The sequence below is a fragment of the Microcaecilia unicolor genome, chromosome 12, assembly GCF_901765095.1.
Source record: "Microcaecilia unicolor chromosome 12, aMicUni1.1, whole genome shotgun sequence".
NCBI lineage: Eukaryota > Metazoa > Chordata > Amphibia > Gymnophiona > Siphonopidae > Microcaecilia > Microcaecilia unicolor.
The window spans coordinates 53,517,805-53,537,468 of record NC_044042.1 but is presented as its reverse complement, the minus strand read 5'-3'; the positions used below and the strand labels follow the sequence as shown (position 1 = coordinate 53,537,468).

Below are 19,664 nucleotides of genomic sequence, written 5' to 3'. Positions count from 1 at the left end.
TGCTTCCAACAGTGGCCATTCCAGGTCACAAGTACCTGGCAGAAACCCAGTTAGTAGCAACATTCCATACTACCAATCCCAGGGCAAAAAGTGATTTCCCCCATGTCCATTTTAATAACAGACTATATAGACTTTTCCTCCAGGAGCTTGTCCAAACATTTTTTAAACCTAGATATGCTGACCACTGTTACCACATCCTCTGGCAGTGAGTTCTAGAGCTTAACTATTCTTTGAGTGAAAAAAATATTTCTTTCTGTTTGATTTAAAAGTATTTCCATGTACCTTCATTGAGTGTCCCCTGGTCTTTGTACTTTTTAAAAGAGTGAAAAATCGATTCACTTTTACCCATTGTACTCCACTCAGGATTTTGTAAACCTCTATCATATCCCCTACACCCCCCCCCCCCCCCAGCTGTTTCTTTTCCAAGCCTCTTTAGCATTTTCTCATATGGGAGGAGGAGTTCCATCCCCTTTATCATTTTGGTTGCTGTTCTTCGTACCTTTTCTAATTCTGCTATATCTTCTTTGAGATACGGTGACCAGAATTGAACGTAATATTCAAGGTGAGGTCACATCATGGAGTAATTCTTCCCAATGTGAATCACTTTGCATTTGTCCTCATCAAATTTCATCTGCTATTTGGATGCCCAGTCTTTCAGTTTCCTAAGGTCTTCCTGCAATCAGTGGCGTACCAAGGGGTGGGGGGGGGGGTGGGGGGGGGCGGTCCGCCCTGGGTGCACGCCACTGGGGGGGTGCCGCGCGCTGGTCAGCTTTGTTCATTTCCATGCTCCCTCTGCCCCGGAACAGGAAGTAACCTGTTCTGGGGCAGAGGGAGCATGAAAACGAACGAAGCTGACTGGCGCGCGGCACCCCCGCCCAGCGGCGTGCACCCGGGGGGGGGGTTCTTTCGCCGGGGTGGGGGTGTCCTTTCACCAGGGGAGGAGTCGTGCTGCACCGGGGGAGGGGCACTGCACCCGGGGGGCAGGGCGCATCAGCGATCTGACCCGGGTGTCAGCCCCCCTAGGAATGCCACGGCCTGCAATTTTTCACAATCAGAATGTGCTTTGGCAACTTTGAATAGTCAGATTTCCTAGATAGTTGTAATGAACATGCATGCCATAAATTTGCAAATACAGTGTTTCAAATTCATACAAATACATCTGATATATACATTCTGTACGGACAACATGATCACGAGAATGGTTCGGTGAGCCTCCAGGACAGGGTTTTGAATCCCCGCATTACAGAGTGCAAACTATCTGCAGAGAAGCATAATGATGTGAGCTGGTCCCCTTTTCTTGAGTGATTACTTTCCTAGCAGTGTTAAGCTAAAATGGCAGTTTGTTTCTTACATATTTCTTTCTTTGCTCTGTGAATATATCAAAGAGAAAGTAGAGACAGTCCCTGGAAAATTATGATAAAAAGGTAACAGCTATAGAATGTGCAATATTTTGGTAACAGATTGTGACGGATTTAACTGAGGGATAGATACTGTACAAGCCTGAGGTAGGGCACACCATCATACACAGGAAGAACAGATTGTATTAGTACAATGTGGTAGGAGAAGGTGCAGCACTAGACTGAAGAAGAACAGGGTACACCAAGAGATTAAGGGGCCCTTTTACTAAGGCACGTAGGTGTCTCTACGTGCATCCAACATGCGTCAATTTGTAAATACTGCCCAGTTACTGTGTGCCCCGGGCGGTAATTCCATTTTTTTACGCGTGTCTGATATGCGCGTCTGAAAATATTTTTTATTTTCTACTACATGGTGCTAACTGGGCAGTAATCGGCCTTGTACACACGCTGATGATTACCGCCCAGTTAACGTGTGAGACCTTACATAAGTACATAAGTAATGCCACACTGGAAAAAGACCAAGGGTCAATCGAGCCCAGCATCCTGGCCACGACAGCGGCCAATCCAGGCCAAGGGCACCTGGCAAGCTTCCCAAACGTACAAACATTCTATACATGTTATTCCTGGAATTGTGGATTTTTCCCAAGTCCATTCAGTAGTGGTTTATGGACTTATCCTTTAGGAAACCGTCTAACCCCTTTTTAAACTCTGCCAAGCTAACCGCCTTCACTGCTAAGTCAATGGGTGGCGGTAAGGTTTGAGGCCCAAAATGGATGTGCGCCAGTTTTTATTTTTCCGCACGTCCATCTTTGGCTCCCAAAAAAGGCCTTTTTTACAGGCACACTGGAAAATGCTCCTGCGCGCTTCCAAAACACGTGCCTACACTAGCACAGGCCATTTTTTGGTGCACCTTAGTAAAAGGACCCCTAAGACAGGACATCATACCTATACACTGCCAGCTTACCATAAGGATGAGGAGAGACGTGGCATCCCAAGAATCCGAAGTAATCGCCAGACTAGAGATAGGGTGCTGAATGGCTGGAAGATAATAGCAGACTGAGAAAGGATAGGGAACAGCATCAGACTGAGGTGGGGATGGGGAGAGACTTGATACAGGTGGACTACTAAAAGAGAAAGGAAGGACGTGGAGCCACATCATAATGAAGAGAGAGAAAGAGATAATTCCCAGGATGTACAGGGCAGTACTAAAAAAATAGGTATCAGGTGAGTTCCCACATGGACAGTTCCACCCACCAATTCTCACTTGGGACAATTCCCACCAAAGGATTCCCCCCCCCCCCCCTGTGGTCATTTCCCACCCTCCCTAGCCTGTAGCTTCTTTCTTGTATCAGATCCCATAAGTCCTGGCAGTGTTTTTTTTTTTTACGACATCTGAAACAAGGAGGTTAGAGCAGCATAAGGATGTACATAGAGGACTTGTAGTAATGGAATAACTTTTCATAGGTAAAGTAGTAATTTCTTATAAATCGTAATCAGTGTGTCATTTAGAGGGGCTGAATTAGGTTGAAACCTAGTTTGGGGGGAGAGGGGGCGTTGCCCCCCCCCCCCCCCCCACATGAACTGCATGTCTGGAAGGGGAAAAGATAATGTTTGGGGGGTGAGGTGGTACTGGCCCCCTAAACGATGAGGAAGAGAAAAAAAAGGGGGGGGATTATTTGTCCTTGCGTGTTTTGTATTTTTTCGGTTATGGGTGGGAACTGTCGTCCCTGGTTCGGTGGGAATTGTCTAGATGGGAATTGGTGGGTGAGAACTGTCCAGGTGGGAACTGACCTAGAAACAAAAAAAGATACCGGGCAGCGTTCAAAATTATTTAAACGGGCAGGAGAGGCTCCTGCTGCTTAATCACTTGTGTGTGGCTAACTGCCAATACTTAGTGGGACGTAACCAGTTAGCACTACTGAATATTCCCAGTTAATGCCTGTGCCGAAGCTGGCTAACTTGTGGGCATTCCAGAGGTGGAGTTGGCACTTATGCGGTTAAGTGCCGATATTCATCCCTTGTCCTCATAAGATAAGCGCTTAAATTGGGCAGCATAAATAGCAGCCCTATCTTTAAATGGTTCAGCTTATGCAGTCAAGGGCTGAATATTGCACTTAACCACATAAACTTTAGCGGCAAACCTAAAACCGAACATTCAGTGTCGATGCCCGGACGTGGCCCGGCATTGAATATCCAGGAATACAGCCCGCAGCAGAAATAAGAATGCTGTATGCCACTAGCTGAATATCAGCCAGTGTCAAACTAGGTGGGAGAGGTTAAAAGCTCCAGAGAAGAGTAATACCTGCTCCCCCCTCCCCCATCTCCAATTTGAGCTTTGTAGGTTTGATCGATTTACGAAACGCAATCAATCAAAAAATGTAAAACCTTAATAGGCCTCAACAGGGAAAGGAACCTGTACCAGTTTGCCCCTTTTACCACAATTCCTTCTTTCATTATTTATTCAATAAAAAATATATGTATTATACACATATAGCATTCGCTAGCACACACAAAAAAAGTGTCAGATGCCACAAAAATCAATTATTCTTTATTCAGTTCCTTGCATTCCCTTTTACCATTTGTTGTCATCTTCCCCCAACCCCCCGCCAGCATTAAAGGAGTGGGATAGGGGGAAAGGAGAGGTCTCTATTTACTGATCCAAAATGGGAACAGAGACCGTGCAGCTGCTATTATTGTAATTATTCTTTTTTTTTTCCTTTTTATAAATGTCTCTCCACATGTAAGTAAACCCAAAAAAAATTCAGGAATCAATTACACAAGGACCATGAAAAGTCTATCATCACCATATCATCTCGTAAACCAATGACACAGCTAACTCCATTTACAGCATGCAGTCAAATCTGCAGAAGGGAAGGCGGAGTGAGAACCCTGCAGAAAAAAGAAAAGTGGATAAAACTGAAAACAAAACAACAACAAAAAAAATATATAGAGATAGATATATATATTGATATATATAGATATATATACTGTATCATAGAAAGAATAAGCATATATAAGAAACTCAACATACGGTGAATAACCTTTTGTTTTTAAGCACTTCTGTTTATAGCATACTATCATCTGCACAGCTTCATTACGCACCAACTCTAGACCAATAAGTCAAATACTAGTGGATAAACCACCTTCCAGTGCATCTCCTGGTGTTTCACCAGTTTCTGCTCAGCACCCATAGCTGGGCTGGCACCCGACCATACTTGTCGGAAACCTATGCAAATTGCTATTCGTAAACACTTAATAAAACATTCTATGTTCATATCAGAAAATATAATTAATAAAATTAATAATGAGCCGCCAGACCCCCTTTTGTGATCTGTGATGTCCACGTAGTAATATGAATAAACGTTTAACAAATGTTATTTGTTTTCCTTGTCACTGTTTGTTTTACAGGAGATGGGGATGAGTGGGGCATTGCCTGGAGATAGGTGGCTTTAAGAAGCCCATTGAAACACACAACCCTGAGGGTTTCAACTTTAATACTGTCCATAGGAGGTTCACCGGAAAGAGCAACTGGGCCCCCTCTCCCACTCAGGAAGGTTGTGCATTGTGCGTAAAGGTTGGTCCATAGGCCTGCACGCTGTCCAATGCAAGAGGAAAATAATTCTGCTGTGTTCCAATACCGGTGCTGTGATGTTTTTGACCTTTCCAAGTTTCAGATTATTTTTTTGTGAGAGGTTGTAATATTATTATTTTTTTTTATTTTTATATATATATTTTTTTCTCCTTTCTTCCTGCATTCCATGTGTGTCAAAACTTGAAAAACAGCTGCAACAGGAAGAGGGGCAGCAGCAGCAGCCAAGCACATGCAGCCTTCTCTGATGCCTTGTTCCCATCATGCACTGCTCCCGGGCCTGTGTGAACAGACATAAAAAGAAAGAGTGCTATTATGCTATTATAAAAGAGGTGCAAGTAGAGCAGAGAACCCTCCCCCCCTCCAAAAAAAAAACATTTCATCAAAGTGGTAACTGAGAGCCTCTATTTCCTATCCCAAATAATCATCATAACTGTCTGCTCCAAGCGTGGAAAAGACCACTCATGAGAACAAAATGGATGTGCGGCTTCACTTGCCGCTCGTCCATTTCTTAAAAAAAAAAAAAAACAACAACTGCCTTTTACCCGCTGCGGTAAAAGGAGGCTTCGGCGCACGTCAAAAACACACGCCAATGCAAGCGCAGGTCCCCTTTTTCCACAGCTTCGTAAAAGGATCCCTGAGTAATATAAGACCTAAGAAATGTGGAAAAAGAAGCATGCAAGATGCAAACACACAGTTGATGGTACATAAAATTTAAAGAAGGAAACAGAGACTGGGTGCTCCAATCCCTAAGAGAAAATTGCAGATGTTACTAACACAAAGCATAAGCAGAGACAAGGTCCACAATATACCAAATGATACAGACTCTAAGGTGGGAACACTATCTATAGCTACCAATGAACCATTATGAAGGTAAGGGGCAAATGTTTTTGGTAGCAGTTCCAGAAGGCAACATAAAAGAGATCTGATATTGAAAATGATTTAAGCAAGCAGGGGAACTGCCTGCCCACTTAAATTCGCTCAGCAGGCTGGAGCACTTAACTGTGTATTGCTACTGAATATCAGCAGTAAAGCAGCCATCCTGAAACTAGGCAGGTGATGGAGAAGGGCATGGGGGTCAAGGAGGAACTGGCAGTTATGAGGATTCTGGCAACGTTCAGTGTTGGTGCCCGCACAGCTAAGCAAGCAGATAGGACTGCATAAAAAGCAGTCCTAACTATGCCCTCTTCTGGCACTGAATATCTACCGGTACCTTCATAAATTTTGGGTATCAGCCTGAAGATTGGAGCTGATCTTCTCTCTATCCCAGCTCCCCACTGACAAGATCCCATCCTTCATCCCGCCCCCTAACAAGAAATGATCCCTCCTCTTGCCCCCCAAACAAAAGACAATTCATCTCTTAGCCCCTTCCAACAGGGTCTGATCCCTCCTCTCAGCCTTCTGATAGGATCCAATACCTCCTCCTGCCCCCCCCCCCCCAACAAGGTCATATTCCCAACCCCCACCCCTCAACAAGGCCTGATTTGCTCTTCTGTCCCCTCAGGTCCTAGGTTCTTCTCTCCTCGAGTCTACCTTAACAGGACTGGTGGTCTAGTGTTCAACTGTGGCAGGAGTAAACCCCACCTTCTCCTGCCCCTCATGGCTCCTGATTGAAAATGGCCACTGCCTAAATATTAACCTGCAGTTTTCCATGTGTATGTCAAACAATGCACTAAGGCTTGTGTAGGAAAGTGCCAGATGAGGCTAAGGCAGATCTAATTTTGTCCCAATGTATCTATAGCAGTGAATCCTAACCCCCCTCCTGGAGGTATACCTAACACTGCAAACCCTGAGTATGCAAATCTGTCTTAGTTATATTAATTGCAGCTATTCAGAAAACCAGATCGGGCAGGTGTTTGACTGGTTTGCAAAATACTGATCAATGGACTGTTGACTGCAGTTTCTCTATGAAAAATAGGCTTATGAGTCTAAAGCTGCAATAATAATCATTTATTTGATGATAAATATTTTCTTACCAGGAACACTGTTATACCATATACCAGTACATGGTATAACAGTAAATGCAATATATAAATGTCATAATACATCACATACATATTCCCTTAGATTCTATAAATGGCGTACAAATATAGACACTCATAATATGGAAGCTATCCTGAGATACGCACACAACTAAATTGGCTAACGAGCCAATTAGCACCAGTAATTGGGCACTAACAATTATTGATGTTAATTGGCAACAATTTGGATTTGCACACGCAGCTTGCTAAGTGCTATTCTATAAAGATCCATGTGCAACTCAAAAGGGATCATATGGGTTGGTCAGGGGTATTCAGTAACGATGCACATAGAATTACTGAATACCAGAGATCTGTGTCTAACTTACACATCAGGAATTACACCAGGTTTCAGCTGATAACTCAAGGGCCCTTTTACTAAAGGGTTGGCAAGCAGCAATGGGCAGGAGCCGGACGGTAGTTTCGACCCCCATCATGCGCCATTTCTGGCGCTACAAAAATATTTTCTTTTTTTGTAGCACCAGTGCTTACCCAGTGGTAATCGGAGGAGTGGCCTAGGGGTTAGAGCACCGGTCTTGCAATCCAAAGGTGGCCAGTTTAAATCCCACTGCTGCTCCTTGTGATCTTTGGAAGGTCACTTAACCCTCCATTGCCTCAGGTACAAACTTAGATTGTGAGCCCTCCTGGGACAGAGAAATATCCAGTGTACCTGAATGTAACTAACCTTGAGATACTACTGAAAAAGGTGTGAGCAAAATCTAAATAAACAGTGTGTGCTGCCAGCTTAGAGCAGAAGCCCTTATCAACACCTCATTGAGTGGTGGTAACTCCTTCCCCCTCCCCCATAATGATCACACAGTAAGTTCACTTACCACAAGGCTATTTTTTGTCAAGAAAAAAAGACAGCCTTTTAACCACTGCGATAAAATGAGGCCTCAGCGCACATCAAAAACACGTGCTGACGCTAGCACAGGCCTCTTTTTACTACAGTTAAGTAAAAGGACCCCTCAGAGCGCAATTTATGGAATAGCATTCCATGTGGATTTTTTTTTTTTTTGTGTCAAGGGCTGGGCGCTATTTACTGAATTTAGTCCATTATTCCTGACACTCCCACCCCTTCTAGTCTTTTTTTTTTTTTTGTTACATTTGTACCCCACGCTTTCCCACTCATGGCAGGCTCAATGCAGCTTACATGGGGCAGTGGAGGGTTAAGTGACTTGCCCAGAGTCACAGGGAGCTGCCTGTTCCTGAAGTGGGTATCAAACTCAGTGCCTCAGTTCCCCAGGATCAGTCCACCACCCTAACCACTAGGCCACTCCTCCACTCCTAAGAGTGAAAAATATGGGTTTGAAAACTTTATTGTCAATAAACAAAACGTTGTTTGTGTGGTATGAACATGCAGGGTTTCTCCTAATGTGTGATCAACCCATTTCTGGAGGAAGTCATTGTTGGCCTTTGTGTTTGAGGTATTAGCTACAATGGCTTCTTGTTTCTTTCTAAGGGGCCCTTTTACTAAGCCACGTAAGCATCTATGCACACCCAGCACACACCAAAATGGAGTTACTGCATGGCTACTACGTGGCCCTTGCGGTAATTTCATTTGGACGCACGCCTGAAAATTTTTTTTTATTCTCTGGCGTGCATCAGCTACGCACACCAAGTGGCATTTGGCGCACACAGGTCATTACCGCCCGGTTACCGTGTGAGCAGTTAGGTGTCAGACCCAAAATGGATGCGCGGCAATTTTCATTTTGCCGCATGGCTATTTTTGGCAAAAAAGTTAAAAAAGGCATTTTCTGCAGATGTGCTGAAAAATGATTCTGTGCATGGCCAAAACACGTATCTACACTACCGCAGGCCATTTTTCAGCACACCTTAGTAAAAGGACCCCTAAATTTCCTCTGCAAGTGCCGGGTGATATATAAGGGCGTCCAATAAGTTTTCTTTCATTGATCACAAATAGAGACATTTCTTCCAGATAAGAAGTGATTGTGTGGAAGTGAAGACCTCCTGCATTTTTAGGAGGGCAGGGGGTTATAAAGGTAGGTTCTCTCTGTTTGTTTGTTTTTTTCTTGCTTTATTTATTATTATTCTCCTTCCTTGATGAAGAGCACTAGTGCTATGTATAGGTAATTCCCCTTTTATCATTTGCTTCTGGATTTATATATCCCTGTTCCAAGCATTTCTTGTGATTATGTTTGGAATGTAATAACTTTCAAACTTCAATTTAAAAAATCAAATAAAAAACAATAAAAAAACTAGTATTCCAATAACACACTGAAACTGAATGCCAAGCCCCAGATGGCTAATGTTCTCTAAAATGTTAAATTTCTCAAATCATACTAATAGATAAAAGCTTGGATTTAAAAAAAAAATCAGTGTTTTCAGAAGTTGACAGGAGTGTACAAAACCTTAACTGAAGGAAATATGAAAAAGCCTCTCCCCTTCAACAGTAACATGTGAGCAGGACAGTCTCTCACACACACAAAGAGGACCCTTAAATTTCACATCTAAATCCTTAGCTGTCCTTTTACTAAGCTGCAGGAAAAAGGACCCTGCGGTAATGGCAGAGGGTAAAAAGCTCCCCCCCAAAAGAACATGCGGTAAGATAACACTTACCGCGTGGCCATGCAGCAGGGAGCACTTACTGCCACCCACCGAGGTGGCAGTAAGGGCTCCCATGGTAACCTGGTGGTAACCGGGCAGCACACAGCAATGCCCAATTATCGTTGGGTTAGTGCTGTGCTAGAGAAAAAAAATTTCTGGAGTGCTGGACATGCTGTGTGCTCCAGCTGGAACTACCACCGGCAGCAACATTGGCTGGTGGCAGTTTCAATTTAGTGTGCGGTAAGCCCGTGTTGGGCATACTGCTGCTTTGCAAAAGACCTCCGTAAAGCACACTTTACCATAGCCTGGAAGTCAATTATGATCTTTTTATATGGGTGTGACATAATTCCAGTATCTACATCCCTCACTATTGTTGCAACTACCTTCTGTACTTTGTAGCACCTTTAAACCTTTGGCAAAAACAAAAACAACAAATAAACTGTTGCTATAATCATGCAGGGCTAGATTAGAAAAATTACCTGCTGATAAAAATCTTCAAATTGCTCTTAGACTATGTAGGTGGAAACAAACAGCCAAATGTATTTTCCTAATATGATTCTCCATAGTGTATATCTACATATACACCCTAACAGATTCTGAGAAAACATAATCGGGGGGGGGGGGGGGGGGGGGGTCACATCAGAAGTGGCTTAAATATTATGTACATGTACTTATTTTGTACCTGGGGCAGTGGAGGGTTAAGTTACTTGCCCACAGTCACAAGGAGCTTCAGTGGGACTTGAACCCATTTAACCAGGAATGAAGTCCACTGCACTAATCACTAAGCTACTCCTCCACTGGTTACTGTCAACTCTTTCCTTGCCAAACCTTTTCCACCCCATACAACACCTCTGTCCTGGCAATATTCATATACCAATGGGTTCTACATAGGTCACTAACATTTGACCTAGTCCTTTACAGTCTCACAAAGTACAATGTTATACATAAGGAAAATAACGTTCTATGTATGGTATGCAGCATATAGTCGGATAGGTACATATTCTGCCCAAGCAATAGTGGGAAAAGCTGTGTGTTCACACACAAACTCCTCTGTATTCTAAAGGTTGTCATCCTTACAATGAGTACAGCCAACTCTGGTGAAGATGACCAACAAATCTTGTGTGCAGGATTATTGCAATGTTTGATATTATTGAGATTACAACAATAACAGATAACCTTTGCTTATTTTGCTTATTGAGGAAACTCAGGGTCCCTCTTACCAAGCTGTGTCAAAAGGGGGCCTATGCAGGTGTCGGCATGTGTTTTTCATGCACACCGAGGCCCCCTTTTACCACAGTGGGTAAAAGGGAAGTCTCTCTTTCCTGCAGGAAATGGCCGGTTACTGCCGGGTTAGCGCGTTATCGCCTCCTCAATGGGTGGCGGCAAGGGATCCCCATCGCATGGCCATGCGATAAGAGTTCTCTTACTGCATGGTCATGTGTGTTGGGGGCTTTTTTACCCACTGCAGTAAAAAGGGCCCTGGCATGCGCTAAATTGGGGCTGATATAACCGAATATATGCTAGCTGCGGACCAGTGATATTCAGCAGGAGATAGCCAGCTGTCCCCCACTGAATATTGCCAGATAGCTGGTTATGGGGTATTTAACCAGCCAGGTGCTGATCCTGTCCAGTTAAATGCTTTTGAACATCAGGGGGGGGGGGGGGGGGTAACTTCATATGACAGGTTGCCTTGACTATCAAGAAAACATATGTTGTCCCAATTTTATAAAAGCTATGAATAAAAAAAAAAAACAACCTAATTACATCTAGAATATAATCAATTAAAAAAATGTCTTCCAAACCATAAACTTGAATTGCAATTGATCACCAGTATCAAACATATATATAAAGAGGATCTTCAGATGAGAGCTAAGGATGGACATCCAGAAATACTTTGCTTTCATATTTGTTTGTCTGGGTGGAAATTAATGTTCTTGAGTGCACACTATGGAGGCAATTCTTTGACCTTTTTCATAGTAAAGGCGGTATATTAAATTTGACTATAGTATAAACATAATTTTGGGCATGAGGAGTTATACCAACTGAAACCTGGTGCAAATTTTAGGAATGCCCTTGATCTGCCCATGCCCCTCCCATGGCTATGCCTAGGGTTACCATATGGCTCCAGAAAAAGGAGGACACATTGATCCAGTCTGGGTTTTGCCTCCATTGAAAGCAATGGAAGTAAAACCCAGACTGGCTCAACCTGTCCTCCTTTTTCTGGAGCAATATAGTAACCCTAGCTATGCCCTCTTTTCAAATCCAAATGAAAAAATTTACGCACGTATCTTTCTAGAATCCTGTCTAGGACAATGTGCATAAATTCTAATTGCTGCCAATTAGCTCCAAGAATTGATTTGTTAGCACCAATATTGGCTTGTTCAATTAAATTGAGCGTGAAAATTGGAACGTGCCCAAATTTACACACACAATTTTGAGAGCCATATGTAGAATTTGGGGGTACGTGTCCTCCTCCCATTTCTCCAGCCTTTTTTTTTATCAATACGAATTGTAGATCCTACATTTTGGCTTTGGCAGTAAAGACACAGACCTCTGTCACTTTAATTTACAGGCCTTCTTTCTGTGTTCAGATCGCATTTGCAACCTCATCGCTCTCCTTCTGCCTTAAATCCTAAGCCTCTCTTCTCCAGCGTCCCAAGGCTATTTTAGAGCTATAAAAAGCAGCTGGGATTAGGGCTAGCAATATATGCTTTATGCACACGTAGGCATGCATGACTGGCACAATGTAAATTATGTAATTAAAAAACACAAGAGTGCTATAGCATAAACAAGAAGGCAACTACAAAGAGTGCAAAGAGCTGCAGATACTCAAGAGAATATGTGAAAGCAATGTTGCTGTAGCTGATAGTTTTAAGGAGTTAGCCGCAGTTGTTCCCTGGTGAGGTTAGTGGTAACATTTAGAATGAAGGTGGGGTAGGATGGGGAAAGGGAGATGAGGTTTGCATACAAGACATGAGAGTGAGTGTACCAACCTTTCAAAGGTGTCAAAGATGCCGTTGTTTCTTCTAAAAATAATAATAATAATTAAAAAAAAGAAACAGATTAGTGTTAGGACAAAGTTAGAAATGTACAAGTAGCATGGTTCTGAATTTTCCAAACTTATATTTGCATATTTATTCAGGTTATGATACATGCAAAGATATATCATAACCTGAATAAACAGAATGAAACAAATGGCAAACCTTATTGTTTGGGATGTCTTTTATTATACCATTGCAATGATTACCAACATCAGTTCCTTTCTCATGCATGCTAGATGTAGCGCTTTGTGGGCAGCCCCCAGACAGTCTAAAATAATATAATTTATGGTTTTGTTTTTATGTTGCGTTTGTGAATCATCTTGATTGAAATTCCATGCTCAGTGCATAAACAGTTTTCAAATGAGTTTTGTTTTGTTTGCGGGGTGGGGCTCTTTTTCTTATTTTCAGTGCAATCCCTTGTTTAAGGTTGCCTAGGCAGCTGCCTAGATTATGCCCAGGATAGTTGGACAAGAGGGGTGCACACTATTATTTATTAATTGGGACCAGAGCCAGGGCTAGGATTACCTAGGAGGCTGGACAAGCTTGGCATCAGACTTTACACAATGATGGAGACCACACCAGTTTGATGACAGTACAGCTTCCAACATTTCGAAAGAAATGACCAACTGTATACCGTAGATATACTCCTCTCACCCAGTAATATAAAGATGCATACATATACTTCTTCTTTTTCCTTGTTAAATAAGGCCCACTCACCATATAGGTAAAAGCTTGGCTTGGTTTGCCTGGTTCACTTGATGGTATAATTAAGCAGATGTTAAATATTACCAAGATTTAATTAATTGGTATACACTTACAGGGTCCTTGGCCTTGGTATCTAGGTGATAGGCACTATGGCTGTGCAGTAAGAATGTTATCAAACGTTAAAGTGTTCTTTTTCTCCTCCTGCTAGCATTGGTTACAAGTGCAGGATGCCTGGACGTTACAGCAGTTGCTCTGAATGAATCCTGTCTCCTTCCACCATGACTACACAGGGGTTAGACGGTTCCCCAGACCTCCCCACTAAAACAAGCCAGCAACTGAGATTTTAGTCTGTTACTTGTCCCTAGGTCCTTGAATCCTTGTTCCTTTAGCAAGTGCCTTTAGTGCCAACTTATGGAGAATATAGCAGGATGATTTTGCATTCAGGATTTCTGCATCAGATTGGAAGGGGAGATCTCCCTAGTAGCATGGGTCAAACGTGGGAGATGGAACCCAAGACAAATTTAGTGGGCCAAAAGAGAGCTATTAAAATATAAGAAGGAGGCTACTACTGCCACCAAACCATTCCCCAAATTATCATAAACCCTCCTACCCTTCCTTCAGTTTCTAGGGGCTTCTACACTATTCCCTTTAGTTCTCTAACTCTCTAGAAACCTCTAGTGAGAGCATGTGATTTCTTGACAGTTGTCAAGAAATAGCAAGTTCACAGATAAGTCACAGCAGAAGCTGGCTCCAAGAATCTATCTACTGAGGGAAAGAGGCCTAGAGATGAGTGCTGAAATAAAATGAAGCAGCTTCTTCCCATTGGCTGTCAGGACTGCATAGGCCAGCAAGGTAAGAACTAACTTAATTGATGAACTGTACACAGCAGAGATAATTCATAACAGAACAATCTGTTGTTGAAAATCTCATGGTGTTACACCTAGAAATGGTATAAAAATGTATCCTTTGCCAGGGGTGTGCTGGTAAATTTTTAACAACAGGCTCTTTCTCCGGATGTAGCCAGCTCTGCAGTTGGACGGGCCAGGGGTGGCCGGGGGGGGGGGGGGGGAGGGAGCAACACTTGCCTCTCTCTCCTCCCTCCCTTTGTGCAGGCACGCTAGGCATACCTTTGCTGGCAGCCAATAAATGGACTGCCAGCACTCCCAACTCTTTCTCTGAGCAGCATGCTGAAACTTCTCACACATGCTCGAGAAGTCCCAGCCTGCTACTCAGAGCTGGAAACAAGGAGCGGGGAGCAGCAGTAGTCTATTTACTTGGCTGGCAGGGCTCAGCATCCCCACCAGCAAAGTAAAAGAGAATTCAGCAGGGGGCCCAAGCCCACATTTTGGGAGCCAGTTGTTAAAGTAGCCATGGAGGGCCCTACTTTAACAACCGGCTCCCAAAATTCTCAAAAAATTGACAACCGGCTCTTGCGAGCCTGTGAGAGCCTGCTCCAGCACACCACTGCCTTTGACAAAACTATTTAAAGGGCCTTTTGCTAAACCACGTTAAGGGCCTTATTCTATAAAGGTCATGCTCCAAAATTTACGCTCCTAAATTTATGAGTATAATTTATGCTCATAAAGTTATGCTTCTACATTGTGAGCATACTCTATACTCCAAAATAGATTATGCTTGTAATTTAGGAGCATACATTTTAGGAGCATAACTAACTGCACATAACTTCACATTATTATTATTATTATTATTATTATTATTATTATTATTATTATTATTATTATTATTTATTGCATTTGTATCCCACATTCCCCCACCTATTTGCAGGCTCAATGTGGCTTACATAGATTTGTTAACATTGTCATTTCATGATATCAGATACAGTTAGTAATGTGTACCAATCAAGGAAGGGAAGAGAGAAGAGGAGGAGAGTGATTAGGGTAGCTATAGAAGGTGGGCGTTCATAATTGAGTGGGTTGGTGAGGTAACTTAGTGAGGCTATAGGTTCTCAATTGTAGGCCTTGTTGGAGAAGAATGTTTTCAGAGATTTTCGAAAGATAGTTTGTTTCGTTGATTGCTTTCAAGTCTGTAGGTAATGCATTCCATAACTGCGTGCTCATGTAAGAGAAGGTAGTGGCATGCATCAGCTTGTATTTAAGTCCTTTGCAGCTGGGGTAGTGCAGGTTGAGAAATTTGTGGGATGATCTTGTGGCATTTCTGGGAGTTAGGTCCACGAGGTTTAGCATGTAGATTGGGGCGTCTGCATGAATGAGTTTGTGTACAATCGTGCAGATCTTGAACGCAATGTGTTCCTTAAGTGGGAGCCAATGGAGTTTCTCTCTTAGGGGTTTTGCGCTTTCATATTTAGTTTTTCCAAATATGAGTCTGGCGGCCGTATTCTGGGCAGTTTGGAGTTTTTTGATTGCCTGTTCTTTGCACCCGGCGTACAGTGCATTGCAGTAGTCCAGATGACTTATTACCATTGACTGTGCCAGGGTCCGGAAGATGTATCTCGGGAAGAAAGGTTTTACTCTTTTAAGTTTCCACATGGTGTAGAACATCTTTTTCGTCGTGTTTTTCACGTGGGTATCAAGAGTGAGGTTTTGACTAATGGTGACTCCAAGAATTTTCAAGTTTTGTGAGACCGGAAGGGAACAGTATGGTATGATTATGGTGGTGAAGTTTTTTGTGTTATGTTGTGAGGCGAGTACAAGACATTGTGTTTTTTCTGCGTTAAGTTTTAGTTGGAATGCATCTGCCCAAGTGTGCATTATTTGGAGGCTTTGGTTGATCTCGTTGGTGATTTCATTTAGATCATGTTTGAATGGGATTTAGATTGTGACATCAGCTGCATAAATGTAGGGGTTGAGGTTTTAATTGGCTAGTAGTTTGGCTAGAGGTATCATCATTAGGTTGAATAGTGTTGGTGAGAGAGGGGATCCCTGGGGCACTCCACACTCAGGTATCCATGGGGGTGATCTGTCCGTGTTCATTGTTGGTATGATCTTGTGGTCAGGAATCCTTTGAACCATTTGCGAACTGTGCTTCCTACTCTGAAGTATTCTAGTATATGTATTAGTATATCATGGTTAACCATGTCAAAGGCGCTGGACATGTCGAATTGCAGGAGGAGGATGTTGTTACCAGTCACAATAACTGTAGTAATGGGTTTCACACTAATTATGCACTTTCCATGTTCTAATAGGAGTGCCATAGGTATACTGCTCAAGTTACTGTGGCATGGGCAGAAAAAGAGCATACCCAAGATTTGGTGTTAGCATACAGAAAATACTACAGGCTAACTACCACACTCTATGTTAATGCAGATGTATGTGGTGTCTCCTAAATAAGAGGTGCTAAGTGCCTCCATGCTAACTGGGCACTAAGGGTCATGCGCTAATTGCAATGTTAGCATCTGACTGAGGCCCTCATGATCAACAGCAAACGCCGGCGCTAGAGGCTGTTAGCACCATACTAGCACCGGCGTTTGCTACCGCCCCATGATTAGAGCCCTCGAGCGCGTGAAACAATGTGGAAGGGCTCTTTGTGCAAGTAGCATGCTAATGCATACTAAACAGGGCTCAGCACATTCATCGCCAATGATCAGTGGCCAGCACGCCAAAATTTGGGTCACTGGCTGCGGCAAACCCTACGCCAGCTCCGAGCTGGCGTTAGGGTTTGCAGATCATTGGGGAGGAATGGTGAGCTCTGTCCAGCTGGCAGACTCCCGTTCCCCCCCCCCAAAGCAAACCTGCCAACAGGGGGCTTGAGGTCCGGCGGACCTCCAGTTCCCCCGACGATGCCACCCCCCAGGTTCAGGGAGGGCTGGAGATCCGGTGGGTCTCCAGCCCCCTCCCCCAAACCCCCAGAAAATGGTCCCTGGTGGTCTAGTGGCTGCCGGCCAAGCCCCCTCCCACCCAGCGAGCGACCAAATTCAAACAAATCATCGCAACTGGCAACAATATACTCCTCCTACAATTTGACATGTCAAGCGCCTTCGACATGGTAGATCATGGAATCCTGCTACACATACTCGAACATTTTGGCATAGGAGGAAATGTCCTGAACTGGTTCAAGGGGTTCCTAACCCTACGTTCGTATCAAGTCACATCTAATTCAACCACGTCCAAGGCATGGACACCTATATGTGGAGTCCCACAAGGATCACCTCTTTCACCAACCATTTTCAACCTAATGATGATCCCTTTAGCAAAACTCTTATCAAACCATAAGCTCAACCCGTATATATACGCCGATGATGTAACTCCCCCCCCCCAGAATTTTGTTTCATGCAGATTTCTTTTGTTTTTACATAAATTGGCTATATAAGCCCCTAATGCAGCCCATATTGGTTTTCTTATATTTTGTTCTTGTGATAACTTATACTGTGCCAAAACTGAAAACTCTTATCTCTGTCTGGTCGGTAATAAAAGGAGCTCATTATGAACACTATCTACCATAAAAGGTTGTTTTGTGGCTTGGTATGGTCACATTTTCAATATGGTAATACTACGACCTAGCTAAGGAACAGCCAGGTTATTTTGATTTAGCTTTCCTTGTGTCATCACTATCCAGCAGGTAGGTAGTGTCTTAAAAGACGGAGGATAGAGGGTTTTTTTTTTTTCACATTAAAAGAAGGTAAATTTGGATGTAAGGATTGTTTGATAGCACGCTCTCCCCGGGTATAGCCAGCTCTGCAAATTTCTTTTTTTTTTGGGGGGGGGGGCAAGGTGGACGGGGGGGGGGGGGGGCGCAGAGGTGGACAGGGGGGGGGCGCAGAGGTGGACCAAGGAGAGAGCCTGTTGTTAAAAATTTACCAGCACACCACTGCCTCCAACTAATGTAAGGGGGCCGGGAGAGGGCTGTCTTTTACGCTGGACCACCAGGGATTGGTCATACAACTCTGGGGGGTTGAGTTGGGGTGAGCAAACAAGTGCGGAAGGATTGTGCTGAGCGCATGCTCAGGCACAATTCGCCTGCATTTCTACCCCATGATCAAAGATAATTACGCTGCTTAAATTTGCATGCATTATCTCTGATCACCGGTGCGGTAAAGCCCCGCACTGTTCCAGCGCTATTTTAGAGCGCTGTTTGGAACAGTGCGGGGCTTTTGATCATCCACCTGAGAATAACCAACATGCCGGGAATGCCCCATACACACTGGTACACTAATTTTGGTGTTAGCACATTCTCCCCCGATAATCAGCCAGCAGTGGATAGCACTTTGACTGCCCACTGCTGGCATTCAACACGGATATTCAATGTCAGGCTGCTTCCGGCAACTGGCATTGAATATACAGTTTCATGTTTGACTGTGGCAACTTAACTGATTAAGTTGATATTCAGTGCTAACTGGTTAAGTGCTTAGTGATTAAAGATATGCCTATTTATGTGGCCTATTTCAACCTCTAAATATAGTTAGTTTGGTCTTGAGTATCCATGCCTAACTGGCTCACGTCACACAATATAGCCAATTAGCCAATAAGGGGGAGATTCTACATATAGTGCACTCCATTTAAGTGCACGTTGGATAAGCACATGCTCTGTTTAACTGCACGCCGTACTTCAGTCCCATTTTTGGCGCCATCAATTTCAATAGGGACAAATTTCGGTTTAGCACACCACTGATAAGTGCAAGATTCACTTATATGCATGGTTTAAGACCGCTTCTCTGCAGGAAAGATTCCACATAAGCTCACACACAGAATATGGAAGCCAATTGGAACGTGACAAAGGGACGGTAAATTTGAAATCTCGTTGGTTAACTGACACAGGCAGAATAAGCGAAAGAATGTTGTTAGAGTGTACACTGGAGTCATCGTCGTCGTCACTGTCGCACAACTGTAAGACTTTAACACTGGCTGAACGAATAGAAGTTCTTAAAAAATTAGAAAACAAACAAAGTCAAGCATCTATTGCTAAAGAATATGGTGTCAATCTCAGTCAAATTTCACATATCTTGAAGCAGAAAGACCAGCTTCTGGAAGACTGGCAAAACAATACAAATCCACACCGGAAACGTAAACGGGAAGGAAAAGCTGAGGATGTAGAAGATGCTCTTCTTCGGTGGTTTTCTCGAGTCAGGAGCAGACAGTTTCCTGTCAGTGGTCCACTGCTTATGGAGAAAGCTAATCAGCTAGCTGAAAGTCTTGGACTAACTGAATTCAAAGCCACTGTTGGATGATTGGAAAGATGGAAGGAGAGGGACAACATAAAATTCAAGAAACAGCATGGTGAAAAACAAGACGCTGATGACTTTGGTGCTGAAAATTGGGTTGTTTCAGTTCTTCCTACCATCTTCAACGAGTTTGCACCTCGTGGCATTTTCAATGCTGACGAAAACAGTCTCTACTGGTGAGCGATTCCTGATGGAACACTTTCATTCAAACAAGCCGAAACTGCAGGAAGTAAAACGTCGAAGGACCGA

General features: G+C 43.4%; 1 protein-coding gene across 2 annotated transcripts in view; it reads right to left on the bottom strand.

Annotated features, from left to right (window-relative positions):
* Window positions 1-3,910: 3,910 nt before the first annotated feature.
* LOC115482105 (neurotrimin-like) overlaps window positions 3,911-19,664 on the bottom strand; it is a 546,428-nt gene continuing 530,674 nt past the window's right edge. The window contains exons 7-8 of one of the 2 annotated variants that reach the window (XM_030221671.1): window positions 12,527-12,559; window positions 3,911-5,227 (exon numbers count right to left, since the gene is read on the bottom strand). In XM_030221671.1, coding sequence (XP_030077531.1) covers window positions 5,124-5,227; window positions 12,527-12,559 — 137 coding nt within the window. In that variant the 3' untranslated portion in view covers window positions 3,911-5,123. The remainder of the gene's footprint in view (window positions 5,228-12,526; window positions 12,560-19,664) is intronic. The other variant, XM_030221672.1, reaches the window with a different exon arrangement.